General features: G+C 39.4%; 1 protein-coding gene and 1 long non-coding RNA gene across 3 annotated transcripts in view; one reads left to right on the forward strand and one right to left on the reverse strand.

Annotated features, from left to right (window-relative positions):
* LOC147916485 (uncharacterized) overlaps positions 1–9,764 on the reverse strand; it is a 28,586-nt gene extending 18,822 nt beyond the window's left edge. The window contains exons 1-2 of one of the 2 annotated variants that reach the window (XR_015552938.1): positions 9,482–9,764; positions 6,389–6,467 (exon numbers count right to left, since the gene is read on the reverse strand). This is a non-coding gene — a long non-coding RNA (uncharacterized LOC147916485). The remainder of the gene's footprint in view (positions 1–6,388; positions 6,468–9,481) is intronic. The other variant, XR_015552939.1, reaches the window with a different exon arrangement.
* An 85-nt stretch (positions 9,765–9,849) lies between these two features.
* The window catches only part of MRPL1 (mitochondrial ribosomal protein L1), a 78,143-nt gene continuing 65,385 nt past the window's right edge, over positions 9,850–22,607 (forward strand). Inside the window, exons 1-2 of the mRNA XM_004430866.3 lie at positions 9,850–9,985; positions 18,082–18,193. Of these exons, the coding sequence (XP_004430923.2) occupies positions 9,946–9,985; positions 18,082–18,193 (152 nt within the window). The 5' untranslated portion in view covers positions 9,850–9,945. The remainder of the gene's footprint in view (positions 9,986–18,081; positions 18,194–22,607) is intronic.

The raw sequence follows: 22,607 nt of genomic DNA on the forward strand, positions 1-22,607 counted from the left end.
AACTTGATAAGATTTAGCAAATTAGACAAGGATTTCATATTAATTCAACTAATAGTAAGTTAAGATACAGGGTATAGTATGTCATATTTTAATTCGTAATCTGGAATTAGATATTTTATAAAAAGGTGCAAGGAAAAAAAAATCTGCCGATCTTGGCCAAAAGAAATTAAACATTAAATAAGAGCTAACAAACTTCATAATCAGGCAACATTATTGTAAAAACCATAATCATACTTGCTTGTCTTACTCTCAGATGGCTCTCTGCATGCAGCTGGTGTTTTCCAGACCAGGATGAACCAGAGTCTCAGTATTTCTTTCCCTTTATAATTACTGGCTCTACACATCACCCTAAACTGCCCTGGTTCTCTGGATGGATGTAAAGGTTCTACTAAGAGAGTGTCTCGTTGACTGCTCCAAACACATTTGCTACTGCATGGCATCAGGCCCTTTTTTCCTCTTCTGCTGCTTTTGGTTACATTCTGCCTGTAAGAAAGATGCCAAAGCCATTGACACCATCACTGTCCCAAGTGTGTCACAAGGCTGCAGCACGCTGCGTTTGAGAACTTCTCTCATGTCCTCTTTGTTACCTGGTTCCCATAAACAAGAAGTCCTGTGCTCACAGGTCCCTCAGAGGTTTCAGTAAAATGACTCTTCTAAATATTTTTCTTTTGCCTCCCTCCCCAGGTTCTAACACTCATCCTTGGAAGGCACTGGTGGAAGCAGAACCCTGAGGAACACTCTCAGAATTGCCTTCTCTGTCACTCTGGTCCTGTGCCCTTCAAACGCTCTCACCTTCCTTAGGATGAACCTCTCCTCAGAGCCATGCAAAGACACCCTGCAGGTCCTCTTTACGTCCACCATGTATCTGAATCTAAGGGTGAACTCAGCTCGGGTTTAATGGAGCCCTCCTGTTACACAGCTGCTACTTCCTGAATCCGTTCTGTGAGCTGTATAAATGGTAAGCTGTGGCAACACTGCAAACATCACAACCCTCACTGTCAACCATGGAAGGAGTCAGGCCTCTTCCCATAGCGGAGCCTTGAGAACTAGGGCGTCTTACTCTCCCTAAACTTCTATAGCCCTCCTTCTAGACAGGGGTAAGGAGAGCAATGCATTCTGGTGTTTTCTTGAAGAATTACATGTTTTATACTGTCAAAACAAATTTCTAGGCCCAAGATGGAGCAGCTCCTGCCCGGGGTGCCAGGTCAGCACACCAAAACTTAGATTTAACTTTCCTGTCCTTGTAAATGCTCCACTTGATCAGAAACTGACCAGAAAGGCAATATATTCAGTCAGCCAACCCCCAAACGCTAAGCCAACTCTGGGCCTTCTCACCCCAAACAAGGGGTGATGTGGCCCAGCCAATCAGATATTTTCTATTTTTCCCTTCCTTGTTCTTTATTCTTTATCCTATAAAAGCTTCCTGGCTTCTGCCCCATTTTGCAGTTCTCCAAAGGAGACTGTTTGCTTCATGAAGTGGCAAATAAAATTTTTGTTTGTATCACCTAAACTGTCTTCTTTAATCATTTTTAACAATACTATTTATGGTGGTACAAACTAAGGAAAGATAAGCAATTACCACTACATATTTTAGAACCTAGATTATTACAGTTGAAAGGAAATTTTAGTTACTAACTTTTCTATCCTTATTTCTATGCCCAGCCATTATTATTTTCCATTGACCTTTGGAGAAATCTATTAATTTTTCTAAATACAATCTATTTTTCCTGATGGCTCAGGATGCTAGTTACTCTCTATCCTTGGGCTCCTGCGTATGACTTTGACTTTTTTTTTCTTGGGTTAGAGCTCTGTCATCTCTCCCAGAGGAAAGCATCTTTTATTTATCCATTAAAAATTAACCCTTAACAATTATCCATAGTTGTTTATCATAAATTAACAAGATGTCACTGAATCTGAGGAAGTGTAATGGAGAATCATGTGCCACAAAAATGTTGCCATCCCTATTTTCAGATGGAAAAACTGAGGCACTGAGTGGGGACATAACTTAGCTGGAGTTGGCTATGCCAGGAAAGCCTGACCTGAACGTTTGGCTTCTTGATTATCAAAGGCCCCTCCACCCTGAGTCTCTTTTCTCTCCATCTCTCCCCCCATTCCCTCCAACACTACCACTATTCTACCTCTACTACTTGATAACTTTGGGAAGAAGAAAAATGCTAACCCAGTAGCAACGATAAAAAATTGTTTAATGGAATAAAATCATTTAGACAAAGATGAGATGCTACTACACGTGGATGAATATTGGAGTATTTGGACTCAATATTTTTCAGATAAAAATGACTAAGAAATAATTTCCAAGATTCCCTGAAAATCTTGGGCTCATTTCCTGAAGCAGTAAAAAGGAGACATCCAGAGATAGAGAAAGAACTTACTCACCCCAAGGCTGGAGCTTGGTGAGGAACTTAGCCTCAGTTTGACCTAATCTAAAAGAAAGACAGGACCTAAAAGAAGTCCAACAAAATGTCAAGTTCTCTTCTAAGTCTACAAAACACAAAGCCACACAGTACAAAAGGGAGGAAGACAGTCACATCCACACAGTACAAAAGGGAGGAAGACAGTCACAACCTTTCAATTTCAATTACTTACAGTATCCTCTTATGAGTTGTGCGCCCTCTTCTACAAAAATAAAACATCTTCCTGAGAAGTGCTTTGTTGGTATTGTTAATTTTCTCAGATCTAGACAACTTTTTAAAAATGCATCTCCATATTTTAGATAAATATTTCAAACAAGTTTTACTTCTGCATGCATTAGAGATAAAAAATTAACTCTAATAAGTGTTTTGTTGGTGCTTGTAATTTACATGCTTGCCTTTGAAGACCAAAAAATAATGTATATGTGCTTACATGTTATTTACTTTCTCCCACACACTCTGATATTATCTGGCCATTTTCTAATTTAAAACATCAGCATCAAAAATACTGAGTCATGGGTGTATGTACGTATGAACACCAGAGTTTCAGGGTGGCAGTGAAGCAGGAGGGGGGGTGTAGGGGTCAGATGCACTGGCTGTGATGTTAGGTTCTAACATTAGTTGCATGGCCTTGGGCAAGTTACTAACTTTTTGGATCTTCAGTTTCTTCATCTATAAAATGGGAATTAAGCAAGATACTATATGTACAGTGCTTAGCACAGTGTCCAGCATGAAATAGCTGTACGATACAGGTATAACAGTGGTTAAGAACATAAGTTTCTGGAGCCAGGCATCCTGCATTAAAATCCCAACTCAACTATGTTTTTTTTGTGTGTGTGTGAGGAAGATCGGCCCTGAGCTAACATCTGCCAACCCTCCTCTTTTTGCTGAGGAAGATTGGCTCTGGGCTAACATCTATGCCCATCTTCCTCCACTTTATATGGGACATGGCCACAGCATGACCTGACAAGTGGTGCGTCAGTGCGCGCCTGGGATCCGAACCGGCGACCCCCAGGCTGCCGCAGCGGAGCACGCGCACTAAACCGCCTGTGCTACCGGGCAGGCCCCTCAACTATGTTTTAATTGGGCAAGTTACTTAACTTCTCAGTGCCTCTGGTCCTTCACCTGTAAAACGAGAATAATTATAGTGCCTATCTTACAGGATCGTTGTGAAGATTTAAACAGTTAAAACATGTAAACCCCTTAGAAAAGTGCCTGACACACAGTAAGTATTCAATAAGCATTAGCTATTACTATTAATCTAAAATTGTGCTGTCCAATAGGGTAGCCACATGTGGCTATTGAGCATTCAAAATGCAGTGAGTCCTAATTGTGATGTGTAATGTAAATTATCTCAATAATTTTTTATATTACATGTTGAACTGATAATATTATGGATACATTGAGTTAATTAAAATTAATTTTACTTGTTTCTTTTTACTGTTTTAATGCAGCTGCTAGAAAACTTAAAAGTACATCTGTCACTCGCATTATATTTGTATTGGACAGAGTTATTCTAGAATACAGAAATCTTAAAGCAAGAAGTTCATCAAGAAGAACTTTACCTTTCAGTTTAGTTCAAAATCCAGGATACTTGTGGTATACTTTTTGTCAAAAAGAAAGAAGCATTGAGGAAAAGCAAGGGAATCACAAAGTACTAAGTGAAGCCATTAGAACTGCCAAAGAGGGGCCGGCCCTGTGGAGTAGCGGTTAAGTGCACGTGCTCTGCTGCTGGCAGCCTGGGTTCGGAGCCTGGGTTCGGATCCTGGGCGCGCACCTACACGCCCCTTGTCAGGCCATGCTGTGGCGGCCTCCCACATAAAGTGGAGGAAGATTGGCACACATGTTAGCTCAGGGCCAGGCTTCCTCAGCAAAAAAAGAGGAGGATTGGCAGATGTTAGCTCAGGGCTGATCTTCTGCACACACACACACAAAAAAAACTGCCAAAGAAGTTGCTGCAATTTTTGGTTGCATTAATTTTTCCAGGAAAAATTAACTATTCTTTTCTCCTCTAGAGTGTTTTGTTCAGTTTTGGGATCACATTCTAAGAGAGACAGGCAATCTAGAGCATATCCTTGGTAAGGCTCCTAGAAGATGAGAGGCTCCCATCACCACGCCACGGAAGGAAGGAACTGAGGGTGGGGAAGGACATGGACACACTCAGCCAAGTGAGGAGAAGACTTAAGAGGCATGATAGCTGTTGGCAGGACCAGGAAGTTTGCCATGTGGAAATGGAATTGGCCCAAAGGATTTAATTAGGTCTAAGTTACAGGGAAGGTGATTTCAACTTTAATATAGGGAATAACTAACAATTAGAGTTGTCCAAAAATGCAATGAACTACCTTATAGAATATTCAAGACTTTGTCACCAGAAATTTAAGCGAGAATTATAGAGAGGGTTTATACATCAGGTAGCTAGAAGACCTTCAAAAGCCTCTCAAACTCTGAGATTCCATGATTAAGGCTTTGCTACTAATTCAGGAAGAGAGCTGGCCAGTTCATGCATTACGACTAGAATAACTAGAGACCCATGGTCTTAATTAGATATTTGTTTGTTTGTTTAAAAGATATAGAAATTCACTGGTGCTAGCTCAAGAAAACAGGGGTTATTGCAGGGATATATATGGTAGATAGGCATCTCCCAAGAACTCAGGGAGAGGGACAGTGATACAGCAGACTTCACGGAAACTAACAGGAACTGAGGCAGCATTTGCTATCTTCCTCTCAGGGGCCAGTTGATCTCTTTTTCATGATATCTCTGCTTTTCTCGGTATCCTTGCTCCATTCTATTCTTGAAACTGACTAGCTTCATGTAACTACTCATGCATCATTTCTGTTTGCTAATAATTTTAGCTTGCCTTTCGAGGCTTTGCCAGCCTTGAGTCTACTTCACGACCTTACAGCTTGAGTTCTCCCACCTAAATATTTCAGTCTTTTGTTTTCCCAAGCCTAGCCTCATGAGAGGAACCACTGGCCTAGCTTTTCTTTTCAAGCCAGATCACTGGCTACAGTCTGGATGGACCTTTCTTGAGTCAGATGGCTTCCACTGACCCAAATAGCTGGGGCTGGGGAATTTTACTTATATGGGAGGGGGAAGTTTCCACCAGAAGCAGATGTGAGTGGGGCAGGAAGTTACTGATGTTTGTAGTATCTCCACTGAAAGATGAAGGTCACGGAGCTTAAACCCAGAAATTTTGGGATCCACTTAAGTTTATTCTCTGTATTAGGAAGAGAGAGCCTATTCAAAAGGTTCTGGTTTGGGACTAATGACAGAAATGTGAATTTTGCTCTAGGATGTGTTCTAGGACCCTGCTACTCAAAGTGTGGTCCATGGACCAGCACCATCATCAACATCACTTAGGAGCCTGTTAGAAATCAGAATCTCAGGCTCCAGCCCAGGCCTACTAAAGTAGAATCTACATTTTTCATAAGATTCCCAGGTAATCTGTATTCACATTCAAGTTTGAGAAGTGTGGCTCTAGGATGAATTGGTTTGGTTTAGGCCTTCTAAAAGTTACCAAAGGCTTTTATTAGGAAACTTCCAGTAGTGTGCTGTAGCCATACTAGAACCAGTTGCTAAGTTGTTAGAAATTTTGTAAGTTGGTTGATGTAACGTTTGGTAGCTTAAAATCAGCTGTTGTGAGAATATTTACACCATGGAGATGGGTGAACGCTACAAATCCGTTTCTTTTGTACTGGTGAGCCAGTTAAACATTTACCGCATTCACTGGACAGTTCTAAATCTCCTAACTCAATCTGGAATTAAGATAGTCTCCTAGGGGTTTTTGGACAGAGAAGCTCCCATATATGGGAGGGCAAGACAAAATGAGTTCCAATTCCTCACTAAACTTTCAACCTTATGACTGAGAAATCATTATTATAGATAGTCATTTCTTTATGAAAAAATAATCAGTTTGAAGTAAGCACAAGGAGGGAAGGGAATCAGGAGTTGGTAATACCTAAAATCCAGCTAGGAAATCGTCCCACCTGACAGCTGGACAGTTTTGGAGCTAAAATCCGGATGTGGAATAGCAGTTTCTGTTTAGAGGAAAAGATAAGAGTGGGTCAATTCTGGTCCTAGAGACATAACACATGGGGAAATTCATACTTTTATTGCCTATATTATATTGAGCATAAACTCGTTAAATAAGACATCTCCTCCCCAAGTTAATGGTAGTTATGGATGCAAATATTTCACGGTACTACATAGGGAGTGGTTTTTAAAGGGTGGTCTCTGGACGAAGCACATCAGCATCACCTGAGAGCCTATTATAAATGCAAACTCACGGGCCTGCCCCAGGCCTATTGGATCAGAAACTCTGGGGGGTGGAGCCCAGAGAGCTGAGTTTTAACAAGCCTCTGGGTGATTCTGATGCACACTACTGAAATAGAAAATGTCATGCAGTTCCTTATTTTTGTTCAATAAGAGAATCCATTTTCCACTTGAACCCCAAATGCGAAGTGACTCTTCTTGCAAAGGAGTTTCTAGCTCAACTGGAAGATGGTTGAGGAAGGCAGAGAACACAGATCAAGAGAACTACAGGGCTAAACAAACATTTAAAAGCTTTTCTCAGGGAAATTAGCCAAGCAGACAGGCAGCTGGCATGTTGCCAAGACTCCTGGAGAGTATAAACCTTCCTAGAAATCAACTGGGGAAAGTTGAATTTATTTAATTATTTTTAAAGATTTTATTTATTTATTTATATTCCCCCCCAAACCCCCGGTAGATAGTTGTATGTCATAGCTGCACATCCTTCTAGTTGCTGTATGTGGGACACGGCCTCAGCATGGCCGGAGAAGCCGTGAGTCGGTGCGCGCCTGGGATCTGAACCCGGGCCGCCAGTAGCGGAGCACGCGCACTTAACCGCTAAGCCACGGGGCCGGCCCAGGAAAGTTGAATTTAAAGTGAACTTTGAGGGCCGGCCCCGTGGCTTGGTGGTTAAGTGTGCGCGCTGCGATGCTGGTGGCCCGGGTTCGGATCCCGGGTGCGCATCGAGGCACCACTTCTCCGTTCATCCTGAGGCCGAGTCCCGCATACAGCAACTAGAAGGATGTGCAGCTACGACATACAACTATCCACTGGGGCTTTGGGGGGAAAAAATAAAATAAATAAAGTGAACTTTGAGAAAGTGCATAAACACAGCCTAAAGACTTTCTGCAAATACTAATAAAAGTTCTGATATAAAGAAAGCAACGTCCTAGCACACATAGGGACGAGAACAGCAAGTATCATATTAAGAAATAAGCAGATACTGGAAGAAGGGGTACTAGAACAGCTTATTCGTGTTGCCTCTCTGGTTAAGAGCTCTCACTGGTTCCACACTAATGATGACATTGAACATTTAATGAGTGTTTATTCTGTGCCAGGTACTGTAGTAAGTACCTCAGTAAATTATCTCATTATTAGCCCCTTTTCACAGATGGGGAAACTGAGGCCTAGAGAAGTATAGTAACCTGCCCCCGGGTCACACAGGTAGTTAACAATGATACTGGGATTCAAACCCAGGAAGCTTGGCTCCAAAGCACCGCTGCTTCACCAAAATACTCTGCTGCCTCTCTTTAGTGAGAACCTCATCATGTATTAAATATTTAGAGGCTTGGAGTTCCCATTTCAGTGCGGATTTTTGTAGTTTTTATAAGTCTCAAGCTAAAGAACCTCTTTCTTTTTTTTTTTTTTTTGAGGACGATTGGCCCTGCATTAACATCTGTTGCCAATCTTCCTCTTTCTTTTTTCTCCCCAAAGCCCCAGTAGATAGCTGTATATCATAGTTATAGAGTTGTAGCTCTTCGATGTGGGACACCACCTCAGCATGGCTTGATGAGCAGTGAGTAGGTCCGCACCCAGGATCCGAACTGTGAACCCAGGGCCACCAAAGTGGAGCGCGAGAACTTAACTGCTACGCCACCGGGCCGGCCCCAAATACCTCTTTCTGTATTGTTACATACAGATAACTGGACTCTGGATCCAGCCTGACTAATGCCATCAAGTTCTGATGCTCAAAGTGGGCACTCAGGTAAGCTGCACCTCTACAGACACTACTTTAATAAGGCTACTACTACAAGCAAACTACATGTCACTCTGAGTCCCAACAGCGAATGTGTAAATTCTGTTGTTCTAATAGGAGACATAAAGAAGTGTACAGTTGGTGGCCAAATGACCCCAGCTGTGGAAAGGGAGGGATGTAGAGTCTAAGGACCAGCACCTTTAACCTAGGTGTTTGTTTTTGTCTGAAATGGATCTGGTGAACCTATTCCAATTCTGGCATTTACCCTCAAATGAAATTCATTTTTAAGTATCACAGTGCAACAGCTGTGTTGGTTTTATTCACATCAAGCACACCGCTTGACACACGGCAGGCACTCACATATTTGTGAAAAGAAGGGAGAAAGGGAAAGAAGGAAGGAGAAAGGGAAGAAAGTTATAGTGGTAGATTCAAGTTCTTTGAATTGTTTTGAATTAACAGCCATAAATGAATGTGGAACCTTTGAAGTAACTGCTTAGGTTTTAACACAACAGGACAATACATTAGAAATCTTATTCTTCATGTAGATGAGTACGATACATAAATATGAAGTAAAGCATTTGTGAAATTCCTACTTTGATCTAGTCCAACTTCCTATGGGCAGCTTCATGGAAGCAAGTTAATTTTGCAGGCTTGCTATTCTAATTAAGTCACTAATTCATGCATGCATCTATTCATTTATTCAACAAACTGAGTGCCTCCTATGTGCCAGGTATTGTAGTATGTGCTGAGGTTACAAAAATGAATAAGACATGGTTTCTGCCCACAAACAGCTCAGACAGCTGCGACCTAACAGAAAAGATACTGATTCTTTTTTTTTTCAGCCAGAATAACCTATGCGTAGGTCTCAGATCTGCCATTTTAAAACTAGAAGTGTTATATAAATTTGTCAAATATTATTCAGTTGATCCTAATGGCACAGCTTGCCAGCAGGGGTAACATGTAGAGCTGATTAAGGAGATTAACTTAAAACCACGCTGCTCCTGTGCTGAGTTAAAAGGAAAGTCTGTGAGTGAGCGGGACACCCACCTTGCGGCGCAGTGGAAAGCCTGGAGAATTAAGTCTCTACAGGGCTGGAAATGCGGCGGTGGAAGCTGGTGACATTCTTCGGATTTTCTGTTTTTCATGCTTTCCTGGTTACTCTCAGAATCTATTAAAATGAGTTCTATGTGCATTTGCAGAATCAAAAAAAAAAAAAAAACAGAGCACCGCCACCACGACCGTATTTCCAGGAAGGGCAGATTTCTCTGAAGATTGTAGAGCTGTTGTACCGGAACCACGAAACACAGGGTCCTAGGCAGCACGGCAGACTGACGGTAACACCGCCATGGGGCACCGGCGCCGTACGCCCTCTCCAGTCGGCGTATTTTGGTTCCCGCCCCTTTCCTTTTGCTACTTCTAAACCCTTCCCCCTCCGCTCATTCCGGAAAGGAACCCTTCTAAAATTTCTTCCAAGTTGAAGCGTAGGAGCAATTTCGTCAACACAATCCAGAATGGTCAACATGGCGGCGGCCGTAAGATGCCTCGGTAGAGGTAAAGCGAGGGGGTGTCCGGGCTTGCGGGGAAAATAGCTGTAGCGCGGTGTCTCTTGTTGCAGCTGAGTGTAAGCTGGGCTGTCCTAGGCATGGATCTGCACGGGGGCTCGAAAAACCTCCTGCTCTTTCTGGGCTCCAGGTTCTCCAGAGGGTCATTACTGCTTGAAAGAGACCTTAGTAGAGGTTTCACGCCTTTTAGAGCGTCCACCCTAGGGGTGAGGTGGGAGTGGGAAGGGAGTGTACATTGACACCTCTCCAGCACCCGTAGGGTCAGAGGCAAGGACACGTTCTATCTCCAGTACTGGGGGTGTGGACTGCAGAGGAAAGACGTTTGATACCTGAAGTAAGTTCTGGTATGGAAAAGGTGGTATATTTTAGTGGCTTACGTTTGTGAACTTTAATAGTTTACAAAATGCTTGTTGGTGCTTTCAGAGTACATCGTGGTAGGCGATTCCAATTCTTAAATTTCCAAACGTTGTCTAATTTGGATCAACATTGATCATTTGGAGGCTAATTCTGTAGTACTTCTTGGTAGCAACTCTTTTCAGCAGTTAATAAGGTCCAGTTTGTTGGCTAGGATGACAGCCCTTTTTTGGTACAAAGCTTATTTATTTTTGTTTTGTTTTGTGTTTTTGAAGCACAATGATATGTATTAATAATCAAGGTAGATCTTTAGGTGGAGGCAGCAGCCTAATCAAGATAGATCTTTACGTGGAGGCAGCAGCCAGCATCTCCCCCATGTTACAGGGGAAGAAACTGATCCTGTTAAGTATGTGGCCAAGTTCATATATAACTAGTAAGTGGCAGAGAAAGAACTGAAGCTTCACTCCTAGGCCAGTGGTTTTTTTGCTTTTTTTTTTAAAATGCATCGTAGTTTTTCTCTTTGAGCTTCTCACAGGAAAGCTCAGTGTCAAGATCAGCATTCTCTATTTGGGATAGTTGTTGCTTAAAAGATAGGGATGGCAAGAGATCACGACAGACTCTGCTGACTACTAAGTGAGTAAACCAAAAAGTATATCTTTACTGAAAAGAGATTGATGGCATTTTCTTTATGTATGATAGAAATAATGTTATATTAGACAAACCAAAGAAACCAAAAAGAGAACCAAAGGTTATCATTCTCTCCTTGCCACATTTTCTTCTCTTGGCTTCCAGGATACCTCACTCTCTTAATTTTCTTTTTATCTCACCTGTGACTCCTCACATTACTTTGCTGGTTCCTTTTCTTCTCTCCAGTTTCTTACCTTGGAAAGTCTCAGGAGCCAGGATTCCATCCTTGATCCTCTAAATTCTAAATTTTTGTATCTAAATTTACTCCTTTGGTGAACTCATCCAAGTCTTGTGGCTTTGACTATTGTCTGTATCTTAATGGCACTCAAATTTATGTCTACAATTGGACTTCTCTTCTGAATTTTAGATTCTTAAACTCATCTACCATTTCTAGGTCTGCACTTTATCTTCTTTTTTTTGCTGAGGAAGATTCACCCTGAGCTAGCATGCATGCCAGTCTTCCTCTATTTTTTAGTATGTGGGCCACCAGCACAACATGACCTCCAACAGAGCAGTGTAGGTCCGCACCTGGGAACTGAACCCCGGGCTGCTGAAGTGGAGCGTGCAGAACTTAACAACTAGGCCACCCAGGCTGGCCCTCCACTTGTATATCTTGTCAGCACCTAACACTTTTCTAAATCGAACTCATTATTATAGCCTGCCACCTTCCCCTTCTCATTTCATGGTAACTCCATCATTTTAGTTGTCTAGGCCAAAAACTCAGAATATCCTCAACTACCCCTCTTTTTCTCACACTTCACAGTTGGCATATCCTGTTAGCTTTACCCTCAAAATAAATCCAGAATCTTACTTCTTTTCGTTACTCCACTGCAACTACCTTTCAAGCCACTACCACCCCTCACCTGGATTTCTCTACAATCGACCCTCAACAGGTAGTGAAATTGGTCCTTTAAGAACTTAAATCATGTTACTCCTATGCTCACAACTCTGCGGTCTCCGCATTTTTCTAAATCCAAAGTCTTTAGAAAGAATGGCCTACAGCTGTGCTGTCCATTTTGTTATCCACTGTTGAGCACTTCAGATGTGGCTAATCTGAATTGAATGTGTCAAAGACGTAGATTTTGATAACTTAGTATCAAAAAATGTAAAATATCTCAATAAATTTTTTATATTGATAACATGTTGAAATGATAATATTTGAGGTTATTAGCTGTAATAAAATATGTTAATTTTTGTTATTAATTAATTTCACTTTTTTTTTTTTACCTTTTTTATTGTGGCTATTAGAAAATTCAAAATTATACATGTGGCTTACCTTATACTTCTATTGGACGGCACTGGCCTGGGGTCTTCCATATCACCTGGTGCCTGCCTTCTCCCAGCCCCATGCACCCAGCTTACCTCTTTGACCTCTTCTCTAGCTACCCTCTTGTTCACTCACTGTGCTATAGCCACAATGGCTTCCTTGTTCCTTAACACCAAGAACATTTCTGCCTTGGGAGAACTTTTTCTCCCAAGTGGAGTGGGCCTGGAACACTTTTTCTAGATATTTGCAGGATGAGCTTTCTCATTTCTTTTAAATCTTTGCTTAAACATCACTTTTTTAATGAGGCCTGCCTTAAGCATCTTACTTAAAATTGCAACCCACTTTTCCCTTGACTCTCAATCCCTTTTATCCAGTGGGTCCCCCTACCACTACCATTTTACGTTTCTTACTATTGTCTCCCCCTAACTAGGATGTAAGCTCCATGGTGACAGGGATTTCTGTCTGTTTTGTTCACTAAATGCTTAAAATAGTGCTAGCACATGTTTCGTTGGCATATTTATTGTTGAATAAATGAATGAATGAATAAATGGCTCTTCAACAAAATGCCACCCCTTTTCCATGTGTTATAATGAGTAATATTTAAAGTGATTTGAATCCAGTTTTTGCTCTCATTTGTTCAGATTTCTTTGCTTCATTCAACAGATGTTTATTATGTCTTCATTTGCCAAACACTGTGCTATGTGTTGGGGACAGAATAGTGAATAAGCTACACACATTCCCTGCCTAGGGTGCTTATCATCTACTCAGGAGCAGTCATTAATTGGATAATTATTTCTTTAATTACAATTGTCCTAAATGCTGTAAGAGTGTATATGACAGACCTAATCTATTCTGAGTCTTCAGTGAAGGCTTTTCTGAAGAAGTAGTTTCTGTAGAGTCCCTGAAGGATCATTGGATAACTATGAGTTAGCTATTGGGAAGGGGGAGTGGAAAGTGGTAGGCGAGAATGTCACAGATGGAGGGAAGATTATGTTTGAAAATCCTAAGATGGTAAAAAACTGTGTGTTCAGATAACTGAAAGGAGGCCAGAGTATTTGAAGCATGGCAAGTGTGAGAGAGAGTGGTGTTAGATGAAGCTCACTAGATGGGTTAGAAGTAGAGCGTGGAGAACCTTCTTAAGAATTTGCTGTATTCAAAGAGCAAGGGGAAGCCATCCAGATATTTTAAGGATATGATAAGATTTCCAGTTTTAAATCATCCCTCTATTAGTAGGTAGAAAAGAAATGGAGAGGGCCAAGAGTAGATGAGACAATAGTTTGGAGTCTGTTGCAGTAATCCATTTGGTAGATGATGAACTATGGTGGTTATAGTGGGAAGGCAAAGACTAGAGGGATAAGATCTAGGGAGAGTGAGGATTATAGAGTCAGTTGAGAAGTCCTGGGGAACTCTAACCTTTCAGGATCAGATATAAGAGAATAAGCTAGCAAAGGAGATGAGTAATTTCCATCTCATTGTCAAGGGGTGGGGGTGGGGGTGACTTTTGAGAATGAATGCACATTTGGGTAGGTTCATAAGTAGTTGAGGCAATTCTGAGGGCTTGTATTTTCTCTGAAGTAGCAAGTGAGGTTATCTGCCAAGAGTGAGGGGAGAAGAAATACATTAAAGGAATGTAATAAAATAATACAGATAGACAGGTTGACTACAGGGGGATTGAAAATACAGATATCATGGTCTAACAGTGCTGTTTAAATAGTGATATTTTTGTAATTTGGTTTTTCTTAGTCTGTAGCAATTTGATAGATTTTCTGTGAAAATTTTATTTCTGGTTGTCATGACTGGGAATTCTAAATAGTAGTGGTTGGTTGTTTTATAGCAGCTTCCAATTGATGTATTCAAGAGAATTATTACTTTGAGGATTTTGCCAACGTTGTTGGGTTCTTGTTTAGTACAATTAGAATTATTGTTTGGAAGTGTTCGCCTAACATTGAATAGATAATTGTTGTTCCTTCGTTTACCATATGTGATTTTTCAAGATAACTGGCTTCTTTAAAAATGTGGAGGATCTTTTCTTAGACTGTTGCATACCAGCATAGCCCACTCAATTTGAGATTCTGTATCTTGTTCGTCTATTTCCCTTTTTCTTCCTAGCATTAAAGCCTGTTTTGGCTTTTGTACCACAAAGAATTCCCAACAATAACGAGGTCTCCTACGCTGCCCCAAATGTCATTCCTATTTGTTCGTAGAATTCACAGTTTTGGTGGTTATCTTTTACTTCAACTTTCTCTTGGAAGATTAGAAATGAAATTGAGTTGTTAGGCATGTGGCTTTGATGACATTTGAGCTGATGGTAAGGAGTAGGCCATGGGAGGATATGGAGATGGTGCATCCCAGTCAAACGTAGTAACATTAAATGCAAAGGCCCTGAGGTAGGAATTAACTTGAGGGATTCAACGATCAGAAAGAAGGATCACGGTGAGTAGGTAGGAGAGTGGTATTGAGTGATAGGCAAGGGCCAGCTCGCATAGGGCCTTGTAGACCACAGTAAGGACTTTGTAGCTATTCTGCATGCACAGTGCTGTCTATGCACTTGGAATGAATTCACTTGGTGTATAGACAAGTCTTAAAAGTTCCATACTATTGGTTGTTGCACGATTTTACATAATAAATGGATTTTAAGATATCAGATTTTAATAGTCATTTTACATGAAAGTCTAGTTGTAGAGTACTAATATAAAAAATTGAATTTAAGCCAATTAAACAGAAAAGAAAATTTAGATGGCCAGACATATGAAAACATACTCAGCCTAACTCATAAGAAAAATGCAAATTAAGACAACTCTATATAACATCTTTCATCTACTAGCTTTGCGAAGACCAGAATGTTTGGTAACATACTATGTTGGCATGAGTGTGTGGAAACAAGCAACCTTTTAATTGCTGGGGGAAATGTATATGGCACTGTTATTATAGAGAGAAGTATTTATCAAAATTACAAATGTTCATATCCTTTGACCCAGAACATTCCTATCTTGAAATTTATTCTATAAATATACTTGTAGGTGTGCAAAATGATGTTTGTGCAAGATTTTTCACTGCAGCACTGTTTATAATAGCAAAATATTATAAAAGACCTAATGCTTGGTCACTGATTAAGTAAATTATGGTACAACCACACAGTGAAGTACTTTACAGACCTAAAAAAAAGTCTTTATGAACTGATATGAAATGATTGCTGTAATATATACATATACATACACTTTTATGAAAGGCATACATGCAATTATATATATATATATACACACACATCTCGTATAAATATGTGTGTGTAAATCTATTTATATGTGTGAAAATGGGCTCTAATACCTTTAAGTGAAAAAGCAAGGTGTAGAACAGTGAGTAAAATGTGCTACCATTTTATAAAAGATGAGGGAAATAGTATTTCTAGAAAGATGCACAAAAAATTGCTAACATGGGAGGGAAACTGAGGGTTAGGGATGGGAGGAAGACTTTACTTTTGTATGTTCTTCTGTAATCCTTAAATAAAAACATTTTCCTAGTATTTCTGCATGCAAAAGAATATTTATAATGTATATAAAGAATAACTTAAAATTCTGAATACTCACTATTAAGCTTAAAATAATAGAACATTATCAATACCTTCAAAGGCTCCAATGCCTTTTTCTTATTTCATCTGTTTCTTTCCCAGAGGTAAGCACTTTTCCTGAATTTCTGTTTTATCACTCCTTTGTTTTCTGTATAGTTTTAACACACACACACAAATGCACATATATATCCCTAAATATAATATTGATTAGTTATGGATGTTTTTGAACTTTAAAATAATACCAGATAATTCTTCTGCCACTTACTTTTTTGTTCAAAATTATGTTTGTGAGATTCATCTGTGTAGCACATAGTTTATTCATTTTTATAGTCCTATAACTTTCCACTATAGGAATATACCACAATTTATCTATTCTACTTTAGATAAATGTTTGGATTCTTTTCTGCAGTTTTGCCATTGCAATGTTATCATTCTTGTGCGTATCTCTTAGTACACATGTTGCAGGAGTTCCTCTAGGGTACATGCCTAGAAGTAGAATTGCTGCATCATTGAGATGTGCATGCCTAGCTTCATTGGGTGATGCCATATTGTTTTCCGAAGTGGTATTCCAAGTCATACTCTTACTGCTATGTGTAAAATTTAGCAACTCCAGACTTTTTAAAAAAGTTTTGCCAATCTGACGTGTATAATCTGTAGCCAATCTGGTGCTACTTAAATTATCTCATTTACAAACTGTTACCTATCCACAATAAGATCAGAGCACTGCGTTCTTCATTGAGAAAGTCTTGTGAAAAAAATATTGTCAGTTGCACTAAATATACTTAGTGATGTGGTTGATTTACATGCTGGTATAATTTTAATTTGGTTGCAGGCCTGTTGCAGGCCTGTAACAGACAGGCCCACTGACTACCCTTTAAGTAGCACTGTAGAATGATATTTTATTGTGGTTTAAATTAATATTTACCTGATTACTAATGAGATTGTACATTTTTCCATATACTTATGCACCATTTGTTTCCTTTTCAGTTTGAAACCTGTTCATCTCTTTTGTTCATTTTTTAATTGGGTTGATCTTACATATTCTGGATATTAATCCTTTGTCCATTATATATGTTGCTATTATATTCTTCCAGTTTTTGGCTTGTTTTCACTTTCTTTATCTTTTTTTTTTTTTTTTTTGTGAGGAAGATCAGCCCTGAGCTAACATCTGTTGCTAGTCCTCCTCTTTTTTTTTTTTTTTTTTTTGCTGAGGAGGATTGGCCCTGAGCTAACATCCGTGCCTGTCTTCCTCTACTTTATATGGGACACCGCCACAGTGTGGCTTGACAAGCGGTGCGTCGATGCGCTCCTGGGATCCGAACCTGCGAACCCCGGGCCACTGAAGCACAGCGTGCGCACTTAACCGCTTGTGCCACTGGGCCGGCCCCTAAAGTATCTTTTGATAAAGAGATATTCTTAACACTAATGTAGTCACTTTTTTGTTAGTGCTTTTGGGTTTTGTTTGTGAAATTGTTCCTTCCTCAAAGGTCATTAAGATACTTTCTTATATTCTGAAATACTTTTAAGTTTTGCCTTTCACATTATAAGTGTTTAGTCCATCTAGATTTGATTTGTGTGTGTGTGTGTGTGTGGTATGAGATAGGGATCTAAATACACTCTTCCCTATGGATAATCACTTGTCTTAGCACCACTTATTGAATTCTTTGCACAGTAATTTGCAATAGCATCTCTGTCATATTTCACATATCCATATGTGTATGGATATGTTGCTAGGCTGTTTATTGTTTTATTAGTCTGTCTTTCTGTACTTGTGCCAGAACCAAAGTGTCTTAATTACCATAGCTTTATAACCAATCTTGGTCTCTGGTAAGGCAATTCCCTCCACTTTATTCTTATTCTTCAGAAGTAGGGCATCTACTTCGGGCAACTCCGTGAATGTCTTATCTATAAAAAAAAAGAATAAAATTTAAATTATTAAAAAAGTTCAGGATACATATGCATATTCCATAATAATAGAGCTAACATACTCTGTTGAGCCTGAACTAGGTTAAGTTAAAAATAAATGAAGACAAAATTGTTCAATTAGATGTGTTTACTTGGCTTGAGTTTCAAGAAATGCAGTTTTTGTTATTACACTTTTTGAAGAATGGTTAAAAATCACAAAATATTGAATATTTTTATTTTGGAAAACATTAAGAATGTAAAGGTTATGAATGTAATGGTTAATATTTTATATATTTTTTCTTTCTAGTCTTGATACATCAGCAAAGGCATAGTCTTTCCAAGATACCTTATCAGACACCTCTTTATCCTTGTTCTATATATGTTCAGATCCCCGACAGACATTTTGCTGCTGCTACAAAGTAAGTATTTTTTTAAGTTATTTCATTTGCTGTCATTTAAATTTTTGATTAAAAAAGATTATGCTTGGTTCTATAAAGATATACAGGGACATATAGTTACAAAAGTTTATCATCTCTGCTTCTTTGACCTTATAGTCCTGGAGGAAAGATATGACTTATTATAATATTACTTAACATTTATTGAACACTGATATTCAGTAACTAATTTAATCCCTACAGCAATGTTATATGGAAGCTTTTTATTTGTTTATTTATTTTGCTGAGGAAGACTCACCCTGAGCTAACATCTGTGCCAATCTTGCTCTACTTTCTATGTGTTCGCCACCGCAGCATGGCTGACGAGTGGTGTAGGTCCGTGCCTGGGATCCGAAGCTGCGAACCCGGGCCGCCAAAGCGGAGCGCACTGAACCTTTAACCACTTGGCCAAGGGACTGGCCCCTGGAATCTATTTTTATTATGCTCTTTTTTTGAGAGGAAAAGTAAGGCACTGATAGATTACGTAACTTGCCCAAGGTCACAGAGCTAGTAAGTGTTGGAGCTAGGATTTTGTGACATAAGAAATATATTGTACAATGTTATAAACCAATGTTACTGCAATAAACAAAAAATTAAAAAAAAAAAAAAAAAAAAGAAATATATTGGTCTCTGCCGCCAGTTCCTGACACAGAGCTCCTAAAACCTTTGTAATCTCCGAGTGATAGAAGTGTCTTTTGTTCTAATGAGGCAACTCTTGGTGGGCTCCTAGATGGGAGCTGGTCACCAGAGAGACCAAGCCGTGATTAGAAGCTTAGAACTTTCAGCGTCACCTTCCATCCTCCAGGGAGGAATGGGAGAGGAGCTCGAGATTGGCTTCATAATTGATCATGTTAGGAGAGCTTCTGGATTGGTGAACACATCCACCTGCTGGAAGGGTGGCACACCCAAACCCAATGGGGCAGAAGCTCCTGTGCTCCAGACCCTTCTGGACCTTACCGTATGTACCTATTCATCTGGCTGTTCATCTGTATCCCTTATCATGTCCTTTATTATATAATAAACCAGTAAATGTTAAGTAAATGTTTCTCTGAGTTCTGTGAACCATTCTAGCAAATTATGGAGCCTGAGGAGGGGGTTGTCGGACCTCCTGATTTATAGCCTGTTGGCCAGAAGTACCCAGAGGCACGGACTTGGAATTGGCATCTGAAGTGGGGGCAGTCTTGTGGGAATGAGCACTTAACTTGTGGGATCTGATGCTAAATTCAGGTAGATAGTGTCAGAATTGTAAGATACCCAGCTGGTGTCAGATAATTGGTCGTAGTGGAGAAAAAACCCACGCATTTAGCGTCAGAATTGTGAGTAGAGGAAAATACTTTCCTATTTAATTGTATGCCCTGTTCTACATCTTGCTTGCTTTTAGCCTAATAATATATCTTGGAAATTGTTTTAGATAGAGCTGTCTAGTCTTTCTTTAATTGAGATATAATTGACATATAACATTATGTTAGTTTCATTTGTACAACATAATGATTCAATATTTGTATGTATTGGGAAATGCTCACCACAGACAGTAAGTCTAGTTAACATCTATCACCATACAGAGTTACAATTTTTTTTCTTATGGTGAGAACTTTTAAGATTTATTCTCTTAGCAACTTTCAGATACGCAGTACGTATTAACTATATTCACCATGCTGTACATTACATCCCCATCCCCATAACTTATTTATTTTATAATTGGAAGTTTGTACCTTTTGACTACCTTTACCCATTTCACCTACTCCCTACCCCTGCCTCTGGCAGCCACCAATCTGTTCTCTGCATATTGTGAGTTCAGTTTTTTTTTTTTTAGATTCCACATGCAAGTGAGATCATATGGTATTTGTCTTTCTCTGTCTGACTTATTTCACTTACCATAATGCCCTCAAGGTCCAGCCATGTTTCACAAATGGCAATATTTCATTTTTTATGGCTGAATAATATTCCATTGTATATTTATACACCACATGTTCTTTATCCATTCATTGATCGATGGAGGTTTAGGTTGCTTCCATGTCTTGGCTATTATAAATAATTCTGTAGTGAACATGGGTATAATATTTCCTTGTGTGAATATACCATAATTTATTTAATCATTCCCCTATTGAGGCATATTTATCGTTCCAATCTTCTGCTATTACAAATGATCCTTCAGTGAATAATCATGTACATACATCTTGTCAAGTAATATGAATGTGTTTGTAATATAAACTCAGAGAAATAGAATTATTGAGTCAAAAAATACGTGCATTTATAATTTTGATAGGTAAAACCAAATTGCCTTCATAGAGATCTTGCCAATATATGTCCTTACAGCAAGTATTATTAGAATGCCTATTTTTTTTTTTTTTCTCCTTTTCTCCCCAAAGCCCCAGTAGATAGTTGTATGGCGTAGTCTCACATCCTGCTAGTTGCTGTACGTGGGATGTCGCCACAGCATGGCCGGACAAGCAGTGCGTCGGTGCACGCCCGGGATCCAAACTTGGGCCGCCAGTAGCAGAGTGTGCGCACTTAACTGCTAAGCCACGGGGCCAGCCCCCAGAATGCCTATTTTTCCATATACAGTGTAGTCAAAATTTTTGAACTTTCCCTTTTTGGTAGGTAATAAATTATATCATCATGGTTTTAATTTCTATTTCTTTTATTATTATTATTGAGTATATTATTATTATTATATATTATTATTATATGAGTATATTATTTGTATATTTTTCTATATGTTTAAGAGCCATATATGTTTTCTATACTGTGAATTTTCTGTTTGTGTCCTGTTCCCCTTTTTTGTTGTTGCTTAGTAGGAGTTCTTTATATATTATAATTTAGCACATATCTGCACTGTAACTTTACTTTAATATGTTTTAACTGTTATGATAGAGGAATGGACCAAGTGCTATGGGATCACAGATGAAAGGCCAGTTAATTCTATCTGGAGGAGAGTGTGGCAAGACTTATTTGAGCTGGGTCCTGAAAGATAGATAAAATTTTGCAGGGGAATTGAGAGAAAGGTATTTCAGTGGTGCAGAGGCATGAAAGTGAATGATATGGATGTAACACAGTCTGATATGGCTTGAATATAGGATGAAGAGGGAGGTGGCAGAAATGTAACTAGAAAGGAGGCTTCCTTTGAGTGTGACTAGTACCTGGATTCTTTTTTGTTGTTGAGAAGTTGGAGGAGTATTGGTTGTACCAGTTTACATCCCCACCCAGCAGAGAGTGCGAGTGCCCACATTTCTAACAACTCTGGAGATATCAATCTTTATTTGTGTTTTTTCATTGTATTTCTAATTTACATCTTTTGCCCATTTTTCTATTGGACTGTTTGTGTTTTTCTTTTTGCTTTGTGAAAGTCTTTATTAGAGATATTAATTATTTTGAGAATATTTTATCTTTAAATGTTGTTTTCTTCTATCCTATAGAAATTTTTCATTTTATCTCTTCCCCATAGTCTATTCCAGTACAACTTTAAAAGCGATTTTCACTCACCTAAAAAGCATAGCATAAGAAATATATATACTTCAAAAAACCCATGGAAAATTATTAGCAGATGATTTTTTTCATGCCTGACAATGAGAGTTATTCAGTAGCTTGATGACAATCATAGTATTCATAATTTTAGTTGTGCTTTTAATTTTTTAATGTACTCACTTTGTTGCTGTTGTTAGTGCTGTCGAGTGGATTCTGACTCCTAGCGACCCTGTGTATAGCAGTGGAACCCTGCCTGGTCTTTTTGCGCCGTGGTCTCACCTTCCAGCGCTATATCAGACAGTGCTCTGCTGCTATTCATAGGGTTTTCATGGCCAGTCTTTTCAGAAGTGGGTGGTCAGGTCCTTCTTCCTAGTCTGTCTAGTCTGGAAGCTCCACTGAAACCTGCCTACCATGGGTGACCCTGCTGGTATTTGAAATACTGGTGGCATAGCTTTCAGCATCACAGCAACACGCAGCCACCACAGTGTGACAACCAACAGATGGGTGGTGGGGTTCCCTGACCGGGAAACGACCCTGGACTGCAGTGGTGGTGAGAGCACCGACTCTTAACCACTAGACCACCAGGGCTGGCTATACTGAGTTTATAATATACTAAAACATAGTTTTTTCATGACCAATTTTTTCTTAATCAGGATCTGAGACATGATAGAGGGGCTTGTGCTTGTTTCTTTCTTATTTTGAGTCTCCTCACTCCTCCATGTATGTTCCTATACCCGTGGTTTGCCAATGACAGATCCTGATAAAAAAGGCCACTAGGTCACCTCTGACTCTGGTTCTGTTTCTCTCTTGACAATAGGTTCTTTTCTTGCTTCTTCTCTATCTCACAATTTTTTATTGATTGCTGGACGTCTTGTGTAAAGCATCTGAGACTGAAGTACGTAGTATTTATGCCTGGAAATGCTCATGCCTCTTT

Source organism: Ceratotherium simum, chromosome 8, assembly GCF_057802395.1.
Source record: "Ceratotherium simum simum isolate JZ-2026a chromosome 8, ASM5780239v1, whole genome shotgun sequence".
NCBI classification, from domain to species: Eukaryota; Metazoa; Chordata; class Mammalia; order Perissodactyla; family Rhinocerotidae; genus Ceratotherium; species Ceratotherium simum.